This window comes from Rana temporaria, chromosome 11, assembly GCF_905171775.1.
Source record: "Rana temporaria chromosome 11, aRanTem1.1, whole genome shotgun sequence".
Classification (NCBI taxonomy): domain Eukaryota; kingdom Metazoa; phylum Chordata; class Amphibia; order Anura; family Ranidae; genus Rana; species Rana temporaria.
This window is the reverse complement of record NC_053499.1, coordinates 143571079-143585511: the sequence shown is the minus strand read 5'-3', so window position 1 is coordinate 143585511 and position 14433 is coordinate 143571079. Positions and strand designations below refer to the sequence as shown.

The window sequence follows — 14433 nt, the reverse complement described above, 5'->3', positions numbered from 1 at the left end:
TGTCAGCAGAGATGTGATGGATTTTGTTTCCTTGCCAAGCAGGGAATATAATCCATTACTTTCCCTAGTTAACCACTTCAGCCTTGGATTACCCCACTTCCTGACCAGGCCATTTTTTTTTTTGCAATAGCAGAGGACAAATCTGATACACAATGACACTTTTTGGGGACCAGTGACACCAATACAGTGATCAGTGCTAAAAAAACAAAACAATGCACTGTCACTGTATTAATGACACTGGCAGGGAAGGGGTTAACATCACGGTCGATTTAAAGTTTTAAATGTGTTCCCTGGGAGTGCTTCCTAACTGTGGGGGATGGTTTCACTGGGGGAAGTCTGAGATCCGTGATCCTGCTTAGCAGGTACACAAAATCTCAATTTTCCCCACTGACAGAATGGCAATCTGCTTTGTTTACAGAGGCACGCTGCCGTTCTGGCAGCCCTGGGAACGATCACGGGGTGGGAGCGGGTTTTGGGTCCGACGGACCCGCTGATTGGCTCTTGCTGTGTCCAATTACAGCAGGAGCGGATCATCGGAGGCACACACCCCAGACCCCGTGCACAAAACAGGTACGTGATTTGCTCCTAGACGTTAAACCCCATCCCAGCCAGTGTCCTTAGTACAGTGGCAGTGCATATTTTTAGTACTGATCACTGTTCCCACAAAGTGTCAGTTAGTGTCCAATTAATTTTCTGCCGAAATATCGCAGTCCCGCTATAAGTCGCTGATTGCCGTCATCACTAGTTTTTAAAAATATATATATATAATTCCAGTGTGTGTGTATATATATGTATATATATATATATATGTATGTATATGTATATATATATATATATATATATATATATATATATATATATATATATATATATATATATATATAAAAATGTTTGCACTTATTCACTTATTTTGCATATGCACATGTATCATAACCTCACACTGAGGTTTCGTTTGTTATTTATTCATCTTTTTCACTTTGGTGTCATTATCAGGTTTATCAATTATATTGTTTTTGCGCCGTACCTCATTTTTTAACATATATACATTGTTTGCAGACTTTTGTGCAAACCAATCCATAAACGCTTATTGGGATTTTTTTTTACCAATTATATGTAGCAGAATACATATTGGCCTACATTTGAGTAAATTTGATTTTTTTTTTTTTGTTCAAACACCACCAAAAGAAGGCTCTTTTGTAGCACAATACATATTGGCCTAATTTATGTACATCGTTGCATGACCGCGCAATTGTCAGGTGCCGTATTGCAAAAAAAAAGCCTGGTAATGAAGGGGGGTAAATCTTCCAGAGGTCAAGTGGCCAAAGGGGTTATCCGTCCGAGACCATTGTGTTCTGACCATAGGGCAGGGTTTGACAAATTTGCTTGGAATCTAGGAGCCAGCTAAAAAAGTTAGGAGCCAGAAAACGCACCCCGTCCCGACGAGCTTGCGCGCAGAAGCGAACACATACGTGAGCAGCGCCCGCATATGTAAACTGGTATCCCCGCGATTGGTAGAGCGAGAGCAATAATTTTAGCCCTAGACCTCCTCTGTGACTCAAAACATGCAACCTGAAGATTTCGCCTATGAAGATTTTAAAGGGTAAAAGTTTGTCGGCATTCCACGAGCGGACGCAATTTTGAAGCGTGACATGTTGGGTATGAATTTACTCGGCGTAACATTATCTTTCATAATATTAAAAAAAATGGGGATAACTTTACTGTTGTCTTATTTTTTAATTAAAAAAAGTGTAATTTTTTCCCAAAAAAGTGCGCTTGTAAGACCGCTGCGCAAATACGGCGTAACAGAAAGTATTGCAACGATCACCATTTTATTCTCTAGGGTGTTAGGATAAAAAAATATATATAATGTTTGGGGGTTCTAATTAGAGGGAAGAAGATGGCAGTGAAAATAGTGAAAAATGACATTAGAATTGCTGTTTAACTTGTAATGCTTAACTTGTAATACCAACGGCCACCACCAGATAGCGCCAGCTCACACATCTGGTGGTAATAACTTGTAATGCCAACGGCTCACCAACAGATGGCGTCAGCTCACAAAAAAAAAAAACTAGGCGACCGGGATTTGTCAAGCCCTGCCATAGGGGAACATAGACAAGTGGAGTAATCTGATGGGAATAAAATGCAATGAAATGTTGGTGATGATGAGCTTGCAGTGTATAACCTGATCCATGTGTTCTTCCATTGCAGTGGGCCTATGAGCTCGGCCTGTCCAATGAGGAGCCTGTCAGCATCCCGCTGCATGCCTGCGAACACTTCTACCTCCTGACCCGCCCCCTGACCAAGCCCCTGATGGAGGGCACACCCAGTACGTATTCTCCACATCGCAGCTTCTTACACAAGTCAGTTCAGGTGACTGAGCAGCCATCAAAGCCACATCATTGCGCCCATGTACATAGGAATGGCCTGCCGCATCGATGACATCACACCCTGTGTTCTCCACATTATTAATAATCAGAGTGCAGATTCGGCTTTGAGCCGGCCTCGTCTTTACAGGAATAGAAATGTGTTCTGTGTGAATGGGGCAAAATTGAATGTTCACAGGCTATTTTCTCTGCAGATCGAATGTGTGAATGACGAAAATATCGAAATTATGACCACTAGATGAAACTGACGAGCACGTTTATTTCCTATGGTAATCAGTGCCATCTAGTGGCATCATGTGGTATTTTCCCTATTCTCACAGTTTCTTTTACAATGAATACCATTCAATCTCTGCAGAAAATGTAGCCTGATAATCCAAACAGAATTAATTTACATGCAGTTTCAGTGGATGAACAGCAAGTTTTATTGCTGTCATTAATATTCTTTTAGAAAAATGGAAGAAAAATTGCGCACAGAAAAAATGGGCGAGTGGCCAACCCTCCAAAGTGAATAAACAGATATAAAAACAATAGCGTAGCGCTCAAAAAATAGTGAAAAGTAAAAAATGTAAAATATGACACTTGATAGAGATAATGACATAGCAATTATATACCATTACATCCAGCATACTTCCGACATCTACAGTATGCTGGGGTTTTTTTTTGCCGTACATATCGTTTTATTGTTATTTTCCCCCGGGTTCTGGCTCCCGCGGGAGTGGGCGTTCCTATTCAGAGGTTAGATGATTGACGTCTGGTGAAAAACTTCCCCTGGCGCATAAGGCGCGTCACCAGTTTTCCGTAACTAGCTGACCTGCGAGTCGGCTCTATATGGCGTCTGCGCAGTCAGCTCTACACGGCAGGCGCCATATAGAGCCGACTCACAGGTCGGCTAGTTACGGAAAACTGGTGACGCGCCTTATGCGCCAGGGGAAGTTTTTCACCAGACGTCAATCATCTAACCTCTGAATAGGAACGCCCACTCCCGCGGGAGCCAGAACCCGGAAGCCGGGGGGAAAATAACAATAAAACGGTATGTACGGCAAAAAAAAAACGGCATACTGTAGATGTTGGAAGTATGCTGGATGTAATGGTATATACATGTTTTTTAGGGTGAACCTCAATTTTAATCATGAAGTTCAGTCAATGAAAAGTAAGGTTACCGCACTTACCAGATGGGGTGGGCACATAAACCTTACAGCACATGTGTCAAACGGGCATAGCGAGGACTCGGCCTCAATGTAGTAATCTGTGAGTGAAGCAGCAGGTGGACGGTAGACCTCAAGGATAGATGATGGAGGATCGTACTTCAAACAAACAAATTCCAAAGCATGCAGCAAATGTTAAATGATTCCATTGGCATTGAACATGAAAAACAAATAGATCCACATAGCATAATACCGTAAGATCTTTTATAGAAAAAAAGAAAAGAGGGGTTCACACTTACAGGATTGTAGATAAAAGCAAGCTTGTTCTTTAAAAAGTAAAGAGCGATTGTCTCGGACGTCACTCAACACGTTTCGTCCTAACGGACGTCATCTGGGGTCTTTTAGAAGCCTGGGCAAAAATGTTTGGCTGTAGTTATGACTTTTTAAGCCTTCATTAAGTGCATGCTTGTTCCAGGTCAGGAATTATACCCAGGGCCAGGAGAACACCCTTTCTCTCAAGTTATACTCACCCATTCATCCTTCCTACTGCTCTGGGTAAATTCTGGTGTCAGAGCTTATCAAGCCAAAAGATGTCGCTGCCCCTCCTCATGTGACAGTGTTCAGGCCTGGTGATTGGCTGAGCACTGTCATACGTCGGAGGTCACATGCTCCCCATGCCCTGAAACCTTGCTCTGTTTGTGAGGGTCTCAGTGAATACGGAGGAAGCAAGAGTGCCCAGACTGGTAAGTATAAGTTACTGGTGGGGGGAGCAATCGGCAGACACTCTAACTTTGCCCTCAATGGCAGGATCTCTTTAAAGAGACGACGCAAGTCTGAAGAATATCACGTTCCCATTAAGGAAAGAACTTTATAATGGCCTGGCATAGCAAGGTCATCTGTAACGTCTGACACTCTGTTTTGCCCTCAGCTGTGGTGGATCCAGACGGCAGGATTTATATCCGCAACTGGCAAGGTGGAATCCTGTCTGGAGGCTTCGAGAAGAACCCCAAACCCATCTTCACCGAAGGACGCAACCAGCTGGAGATTCAGAACCTGCAGGAGGACTGGGACCATTTCGGTAAACCTATACTTTCTCTTCTCCATGAAGGCTGATAGAAGGACCCCTGGAGTCATGAAGGCGTGAGGTTTAGAAACTATCCTGTGATCTCACCTCCACAATGCCTGATTGTTATTGTTATTTCCTGAGTTGGATGTTTGTGTCCTATTGGAAGTGAGGATGGACGCTGTTAGGACGTGGAAGGTGTAAGGGGAGGCATTCGGAAGAGGAAGCACTGTGGAGGTGAAGGGAAAGGAATTCTGGGTTAGAGGGGTTGTGGAGAGGGAGGTGTGGAGATGCAGGGAGAGGGCTGCAGAAGAGGGGAGATTCGGAAGTGCCTCAGGAAAAGGGGTGGCGGTGCAGAGGGAGGAGTCCAGAGGCAAAAGAGGAGGAGTTTTTAGGTACAAGGGAAGGAGTGCAGAGGCACAAGAAGAGGGAATAAAAGGTGCAGTAGGGGGGATTAGAAAGGAAGGCGTGCAGAGGTGCAAAAGGAGGGATTAGGAGGGGCAGAGGCACAAGTGGAGGGATTTGGAGTTGAAGTGGAGGGATTAAGAGGTGCAGAGGGAGGGGTGCAGAAGCGCAGGAGGGGGAGTGTGGAGGTGCAGGAGGCACAGGGGAGGGTTGTGGTCTTGGACTTTTTTTTACTTGTCTCTGACTTGTTTGCAGAGCCTTTACTCAGCGCTCTGCTGCGTCGGATGCCATCCCTGGAAGCACTGGAAATCTTACGCCTGGTCAATTGTCCAGAGTCCTTCACCCCCGATATGCGGTGTGTGATGGGTGAGAGCCCTACGCTAGCCAAGTATTTTGTGCTGGCCGGGATGAACTCTCAGGGCTGCTCACTGGGAGGCGGTGCTGGCAGGTGCGTACCGCTTGTAACTTTCTCTCCCCTTTTCTTGTACCCTCTGGACACATCAGTAACCTCACTGGGAGCAAAGTATGAGATTCCTGCAGCCAGCTCTGACGTTGGTCCTATTAATCCCCAGGTTCCTTGCAGAATGGATGGTCCACGGTTACCCTCAAGATAACGTATGGCCTCTGGACATCAAGCGCTTTGGGGCCCTTCAGAGCAGCAGGACCTTCTTGCGGCACAGAGTAATGGAGGTCATGCGTAAGTATGTAGGGTAAGCGCGCATAGAACGGTCACGTGACCATTTCTCGATCACGTTTGCATCTAAGAAGGCTAGTGATTGGAGAGTTTTGTTGGCTGACCTCCTCCTTATATACTGCATGTTTCCTAAGTATACAGCTAAATTCCATGCCATTGTAAGGAGCGCTGAGGCTCCTCCCACCTTTGTTGAGATACGGTCAGAACTTATATTTCCAGGATAGGAAGCGGCAAAATAATAATTGGAGCCTTGGTCCCATTAAGGAATATTGGCGATACACTGAATAGCAGAGAGTTCTGTCTTGTCATTCATCTCTGAACCATGAGATCCCTTGGGCCCCTTTCACACTTGTGCGACTTGTCCTGCGATCTGGGACTGCAAAGTCGCATTACAAGTTGTGCCCCATGATTTCCAATGAGTACCATTCATATCTGTGCAACTTCAAGTCACAGCGACTTCAAAGTAGTCCCTGCACTACTTTGTTCTGACTTTGATGCAATTTGAGCACCATAGACCTTACACAGGCATTGCTTAACCACTTCCAGACCGCCGCATGTACATATACGTCAGCAGAATGGCACGGACAGGCACATTGGCGTACCTGTACGTCCCTGCCTAGACGTGGGTCGGGGGTCCGATCGGGACCCCCCCCCGCGCGCTACACGCGGCGGTCGGAAACCCGCGGGGAGCGATCCGGGATGACGGCGCGGCCCCTCGCGATCGCTCCCCGGAGCTGAAGAACTGGGAGAGCCGTATGTAAACACGGTTACCCCGTGCTTCACTGTGGCGGCTGCATCGATCGAGTGATCCCTTTTATAGGGAGACTCGATCGATGACGTCAGACCTACAGCCACACACCCCTACAGTTGTAAACACACACTAGGTGAACCCTAACTCCTACAGTGCCCCCTGTGGTTAACTCCCAAACTGCAACTAATTTTCACAATAAAGAATGCAATTTAAATTCATTTTTGCTGTGAAAATGACAATGGTCCCAAAAATGTGTCAAAATTGTCCGAAGTGTCCGCCATAATGTCGCAGTCACGAAAAAAATCACTGATCGCCGCCATTAGTAGTAAAAAAAAAAAAAAAACTATCCCCTATTTTGTAAACGCTATAAATTTTGCGCAAACCAATCGATAAACGCTTATTGCGATTTTTTTTTATTTTTTTTTTTACCAAAAATAGGTAGAAGAATACGTATCGGCCTAAACTGAGGAATTTTTTATATATATATATATATTTCTTTATCGTACATCACGGGACACAGAGCGGCATTCATTACTATATGGGTTATATGGAGTACCTTCAGGTGTAGACACTGGCAATCTCAAACAGGAAATGCCCCTCCCTATATAACCCCCTCCCATAGGAGGAGTACCTCAGTTTTTCCGCCAGTGTCTTAGGTGTTAGTCATGGTTTAGCTTGCCTCCACATCCTTGGGATTAGGTGAGCTAACCGGTTCTGTCCAAAAAAGCCTCAGCGCTAAAGTGGTCAGTAACCGGACCCCAAACCCTTGGGGTATAGCCCATAATGCTTTTCTTTTTAGAGAGCTGGACCCTGGGCCCAGAACTTAGAAACCTTTGGGTGCCTAATGTTTCTGTTGCCAGAGTGCTATATGGGCCCAGGACAGTGGATCCTTCATAGGAACCCAGGGCCTGAAGGTCTAGACATCCCCACCGAGATGGGGGAAGATTGGGCCTCTTGCTTGGCAAAGTCCTGCGGCATGGAGCAGGTAAGTGAGGGGAAAAACTTGCGGAACTTGGTTCTTAGCAGGTTTTTTCTGGGGGGTCACAGGGGACATGCCTAAAGTTATGCACTGCATCTGGCAAACTAGTCACATATCATAAAGATAGGATGGCTCTATATGTATTATTCCCCATAAGATGTGACCTCCCTTGTAGTGTTGGAAAAGCATTGAGTGGGGCCTGTGATATAAAAGTATATGTGTGTGTCAGAGAGCTGTGCTTACCTGCAAGCCTCCAGGCGATGCTCCATTCAGTCTTCCTCCTCACGGCCTCCTCATGGTTCCAGGCTGCAGGCTGCAGTTTGCTGGAGCAGAGAGGTCCCTTCCTCCCAACCCCCCCCCCCCCCCCTGTCGGGAGGGGCATTTCCTGTTTGAGATTGCTGGGGGGGAAGGGCGGGTCAGTGGCTTAAGGAAGGGGCGGCCCTTCCTTGTTTGTTCCATATAGCTCATTCAATACTTTGGAACTGAGGAGGAAAGACCAGAACGGCAAGCACGGGGCGCCGAGGACACACAGTGGCCAGAAAGAATATTGCAGTCTTCAGAAAGACTGTTTTCAAGCCTAGGAATAGGCTGTTTCTTTTCCATCTCATAGTTTTTCTTGCAATACTACTCAGGGGGACAGAATGTTTTTTCTTTCCTAGATTTGAAAAAAAAAAAAAAAAAAAGATTTTTTTTTTGAAAAAAAAAAAAAAAAAAAGTGTCATCTAGGGGAGAGGAAGCATTTTTTATCCCCCAAACAGGTGTTTGGGCATTTAACTATTTATAAGTCCCAGGTACCAATAAGTAGCAGGTGTACCTCGGTATTGTACCATGGCATCAAAAAACAAGGGTACAAGAGGTGGGGATTCCCCCAGAGAGTCTGAGGTCTCGGACAATGCTATGCCGCTGCTTTCCCCACAGGGAGCCTTGGGGCCATCGGGATCTGGGGCTGGAGCTGACGCGGGTCAGTCCAACCCTAAGATGGTCACGGAGGAGGTATTACTCACCTCTTTAAAAGAGATGCAGAAAAGCATGGGTAAAATGATAGCCGCAGCTATGCGGGGCAGTAAGCGGAATAGATCTCCGTCGCCCGAGCGCGGACCCTCAGAAGAGGAGGTCCTTTCCTCAGGGGAATTGGACGACCTCTTGGACAAGGACCAAGTAGGTTCAGGGATCGAAGATCCGGATACAGAGGAGTCTGGGGCAGTCTCCCTGAGGGAGAGCTGGTGGATTCAAGGATTGTCGGACTTGGTCCATAAGGCATTCAACTTGCCAGTACCAGATCTCCAGGTATCGACGGTTTCAGCTTTGGGCTCACTGAGGGCGCCTCAAAGCAATGCTGTGTTTCCGATCCATCCTCTATTAGAGGGAGTTTTGTTCCAAGATTGGAACAAGCCAGATAAGATCTTCTTACCACCTAAGAAGTTCTCTGTCCTATATCCTATGGAAGAAAAATTTTCCAAAAGATGGGCTACTCCTGCAGTGGACGCAGCCATCTCATGTGTTAACAAATCGTTAACATGCCCTGTAGAAAACATACAGGTGTTCAAGGATCCAGTTGATAAGCGCTTGGAAGCACTACTTAAGAACTCCTTCACTACTGCAGGGCAGTAGTACAGCCAGCTGTGGCTGCGATTGGGGTCGCTCAAGCATTATCGGATCAATTTAAGCAGATGCTTAAACTTATTCCTGCCCAGCAGGCAGAAGAATTTTCGGATGTCCCTAAGGCCATATGTTTTACGGTAGACGCAATCAAGGATTCTATCCAGCAAGCGTCACGTTTATCGTTATCCCTTATCCATATGAGAAGACTCTTATGGTTAAAAAGCTGGGAGGCTGAGCCCCCATGCAAGAAGCTCCTGGTAGGGTTCCCCTTCCATGGAGGACGACTCTTCGGAGAAGACCTAGATAAATACATTCAGACCATTTCAAACGGCAAGAGTACTCTCTTGCCAACTAAGAAGAAGGTTCAGGGGCCTGCGTTTAAACGACAGTATTCCCCTGGGCAGGGGCCCTCTAATGCCAAGCAGTATCGACGGCCTCCTGCAAAAGCAAACTTCGGCTTCAACAGCAAATCACAAGGACAGGCTGTTAGAGGCAAAAGGCAGTGGTTTCGCAAACCAGCAAAACCAGCCCCCAAGCCAACCTTATGAAGGGGCGCCCCCACCCACGAAGGTGGGGGGAAGGCTGCGACTCTTTTCAGAGATTTGGGAAGCCAGCATTCCCGACGAGTGGGTACGGTCTTCCGTGGCCACAGGCTACAAATTAGATTTCCTAAGGTTTCCTCCTCCTCATTTCCAGGAGTCGAGGATTCCAAACGATCCGCCTCGGATTCCGGCCAGTCCTGGAACAGGGGCTGGGTTTCTACTCCAACCTATTCATCATCCCCAATGGAGATGTCAGGCCAATTTTGGACCTAAAGATGGTAAATGCATATCTAAAGATCCGCTCATTTCGGATGGAATCCGTGCGGTCAGCAGCTGCCACACTCCAGAAGGACGACTTCATGGCGTCCATAGACATAAAGGATGCCTACCTTCATGTTCCAATTTATCAGCCACATCAAAGATATCTACGCTTCATGGTGGCTTCGCGTCACTTCCAATTCGTGGCGCTTCCCTTCGGGTTGGCTACGGCCCCCCGGGTGTTCACGAAGGTCCTAGCTCCGATCCTAGCCAAGCTAAGGATCCAAGGGGTCACGATCCTAGCATACCTGGACGACCTCCTAGTCATAGACCACTCGTCTCCCGGCTTGGAGCGAGCAGTGGCCCTCACGGTCCAATACCTCGAGAGGTTCGGCTGGGTCCTAAATCGAGAAAAGTCAGCTTTCCAGCCCACAAGGCAGTTGGAATATCTCGGCATGAGATTAGACACAGAACAACAAGGAGTGTTCCTACCTCTGAGGAAGGTAAAAGCCATCAAGGAATTAATCCTACTGGTTCTAAGCAAGAAAGAACCGACTATTCGCCTATGTATGAGGTTACTAGGCAAGATGGTGGCCACGTTCGAGGCGGTACCATACGCCCAGAGCCACACTCGCATCCTACAGGCAGCCATCCTGTCAGCATGGAGCAGAAGGCCACAGGCCTTGGATATCCCGTTGCCGCTCTTATCAAGAGTCCGACAAAGTCTGTGTTGGTGGTTAGACCCTCAGAATCTACTGAAGGGGAAGTCTTTCAGCCCAGTGGCTTGGAAGATAGTGACCACAGACGCCAGCCTGACGGGCTGGGGAGCAATTTTGGATGGTTGCACTCGCCAAGGTACTTGGGCAAAGCCAGAGAAGCAGTTGCCCATCAACATCTTGGAGCTCAGAGCTGCTCGACTAGCCCTCAGGGCTTGGACGTCAAAATTGCAGGGGTTCCCGGTGAGAATTCAATCAGACAATGCCACGGCCGTGGCATACATAAATCACCAAGGGGGAACCAGGAGTCAAGCCGCTCAGAGAGAGGTGAGCTTGATTCTCCTATGGGCAGAGGCGCATGTGCCCTGCATATCGGCAATATTCATTCCAGGAGTGGACAACTTTCAGGCGGACTTCTTAAGCCGCCAGACTCTATGGCCGGGGGAATGGTCTCTGCATCCACAAGTCTTTCAAGCACTCTGCCAAAGATGGGGAGTGCCGGACGTGGATATCATGGCATCGAGACTCAACAAGAAACTAGACAGGTTCATATCCCGCTCAAGGGATCCGATGGCCTGCGGAACCGATGCGTTGGTTTGCCCTTGGCATCAGTTCAAACTTCTTTATGCGTTTCCCCCGCTCCAGTTACTACCCCGCCTGCTGCGCAGGATCCGGGTGGAACACATACCAGTCATCCTGGTAGCTCCAGCATGGCCCAGAAGGGCATGGTACTCACTCATCCTAAAGATGGTAGTGGGAGACCCTTGGACTCTTCCTCTACGGCCAGACCTGCTATCGCAAGGTCCGATCCTCCACCCTGCCTTACGGCATCTAAATTTGACGGCCTGGAAGCTGAATCCCTGATTCTCAGGGGTAGAGGTCTGTCTCAGAAAGTAGTCTCTACCCTAATCAGAGCCAGGAAACCGGTCTCTAGGGTGATTTATTACAGGGTCTGGAAGGCCTATGTAGGCTGGTGTGAGTCCAAGCGATGGCTTTTCTCGCAAATTTACCATCGATAGAGTATTAAGTTTTCTCCAGCTAGGAGTGGATAAAGGATTGGCATTAAGCACAATCAAAGGACAGATTTCTGCTCTGTCAGTGTGGTTTCAGCGGCCGCTGGCCACCCACTCGCTGGTTAAGACCTTCCTTCAAGGGGTCTTACGTATTAGACCTCCAGTTAAATCCCCGCTTTGTCCGTGGGATTTAAATCTTGTTCTGTCAAGTTTACAGAAACAACCGTTTGAGCCGTTGGCTGAAATTCCTTTGGTTCTACTGACAAGGAAGTTAGTATTTTTGGTTGCCATAGTTTCCGCAAGAAGAGTTTCGGAGCTAGCGGCCTTATCCTGTAAGGAACCATATCTTGTTTTTCATAAGGACAGGGTCGTTCTCCGCCCTCATCCTTCCTTCCTACCGAAGGTCATATCCAGTTTTCATTTGAACCAGGATTTGGTATTACCATCCTTCTTCCCTAAACCTACTTCCAGAAAGGAAGGGTTGCTGCATACCTTGGATATTGTCAGGGCCATGAAGGCCTATCTTAAAGCTACAAAGAAGATCCGGAAAACAGATGTGCTGTTCATTCTACCGGAGGGGCCCAAGAAGGGGCAGGCAGCTGCAAAGTCCACCATTTCTAGGTGGATTAAGCAATTAATCACTCAGGCCTACGGCTTGAAAGGGTTGCCTCCTCCAGTATCATTAAAGGCTCATTCTACTAGAGCCATGGGCGCCTCCTGGGCAGCACACCACCAGATCTCTATGGCTCAAGTTTGCAAGGCGGCAACCCGGTCTTCTGTCCACACGTTTACAAAATTCTACAAGTTGGACGTAAGAAGGAATACTGATACTGCCTTCGGGCAGGCAGTGCTGCAGGCTGCAGTTTGAGACCCTCGGATTCCGGGGGCTCCTCTTTTTTGAGTTAAATTTAAAATTTAAAATTATTTTTCTCAACTAAGTTGGATTTATTATGATTTGAGTATATCTCTAAATTAAATCCTTTTGTCTTGGAGATGTTCTCCCTCCCCTCATTGTAAGCATTGCTTTGGGACATCCCATATAGTAATGAATGCCGCTCTGTGTCCCGTGATGTACGATAAAGAAAAAGAGATTTTTAATACAGCTTACCTGTAAAATCTTTTTCTTGGAGTACATCACGGGACACAGAGCTCCCACCCCTCTTTTTTGAGGACCATTTTGGGAGGCATACTGCTTGCTACAAAACTGAGGTACTCCTCCTATGGGAGGGGGTTATATAGGGAGGGGCATTTCCTGTTTGAGATTGCCAGTGTCTACACCTGAAGGTACTCCATATAACCCATATAGTAATGAATGCCGCTCTGTGTCCCGTGATGTACTCCAAGAAAAAGATTTTACAGGTAAGCTGTATTAAAAATCTCTTTATATATATATATATATGTGTTTTTCGGGGGATATTTATTATAGCAAAAAGTAAAAAATATTGAATTTTTTTCAAAATTGTCGCTCTATTTTTGTTTATAGCACAAAAAATAAAAACCGCAGAGGTGATCAAATACCACCAAAAGAAAGTTCTATTTGTGGGGAAAAAAGGACGCCAATTATGTTTGGGAGCCACGTCGCACGACCGCGCAATTGTCTGTTAAAGCGACGCAGTGCCGAATTGTAAAAACCCCTTGGGTCATTTAGCAGCATATTGGTCCGGTCCTTAAGTGGTTAAAGTCGCGGCATAATCGCGCAACTTTCAGGTCGCACAAGTGTGAAAGGGGCTTTAGCGTGTGGACACTTTAAGAAATCACAAATTCCTCTAAACCGTTGTCTTGATATTTCTCATCTGGCCTCTTCCAGCACTGATCTATGATCTAAAGGTTCCACGATGGGACTTCCAGACTGGACGGCAGCTGCGCACCTCCCCCCTCTATGACCGACTGGATACCCAGGGGGCCCGATGGATGGAGAAGCACGGCTTCGAGAGGGCCAAATATTTTGTACCTCCTGGAAAAGGTGAGAGGCACCAATGCTTGTTCTCCTTCCTCAGGGGTTGCATAACTAGTTGTACTAAGGTGGGGCATGTTGGACTACTGAGATAGACCACTGCATTCATACAGAGCTCAGCAATGTTTTTCTAGTCTTTTGTAGTGTAAAAAGACAATAACATTCTTATGCCCTGTATCTGCAAAGAACAACTAACACTGACTGAGGGGACGTGGAAGAAGCAGGGAGGGTGTAGCTAAGACTTTACTAACTAACACTAAACAGAAGGGAAGAACAGAGAGCATTAGCAAATCACATAAGCAAGTTGGAGTTGCCCTAAACCACCACTAGATGTCAGCATACATTAGAATAATAGTAACCTCAAAAGAGAAGTACCGTATTTATCGGTGTATACCGCGCACTATTTTGCCCTGAAAATCAGGGCAAAATCGTGGGTGCGTGGTATACGTCGATACCCGCCTTCCCGCCACGAGTTTGAATACTGCGCCGGCATATACCGAGCGCAGTACACTCGTGTATCTTCGGGCAGTCTCGGCGCCTCTCGCGCTGACGTCTTGAGCATACAGAACGTCAGCGCGAGAGTTGCCGAGCCTGCCCGACGATACACGAGTGTACTGCGCTCGGTATATGTCGGCGCAGTAGTGAAACTCGGCGTGGGAAACGAGTGGGGAGGACGCAAGGACGCCGCAGAAGGACGCCAGACCCGACGAAGAGGACACCCGAAGCCGCAGAAGGACGCCGGACCCGACGGGGCCGCCGATGGACGCCGCGCAAGACACCAAAACTGTAAGTACAAAAAAAAGTTTTTTTCCACAGGATTCGGGGCAACTTTAGGGGTGCGCGGTATACGCAGGAGCGCGTTATACCGCGATAAATACGGTATTTTTTATTTATTTTTTTGGCCAATTCATACTTGCCTAGTTGGAT

At 47.1% G+C, this 14433-nt stretch overlaps 1 protein-coding gene across 1 annotated transcript in view; it reads left to right on the top strand.

Annotated features, from left to right (window-relative positions):
• The window catches only part of PDPR (pyruvate dehydrogenase phosphatase regulatory subunit), a 41184-nt gene that overhangs the window by 17185 nt on the left and 9566 nt on the right, over positions 1 to 14433 (top strand). The window contains exons 7-11 of the mRNA XM_040329332.1: positions 2209 to 2326; positions 4458 to 4607; positions 5253 to 5445; positions 5570 to 5694; positions 13360 to 13515. Of these exons, the coding sequence (XP_040185266.1) occupies positions 2209 to 2326; positions 4458 to 4607; positions 5253 to 5445; positions 5570 to 5694; positions 13360 to 13515 (742 nt within the window). The remainder of the gene's footprint in view (positions 1 to 2208; positions 2327 to 4457; positions 4608 to 5252; positions 5446 to 5569; positions 5695 to 13359; positions 13516 to 14433) is intronic.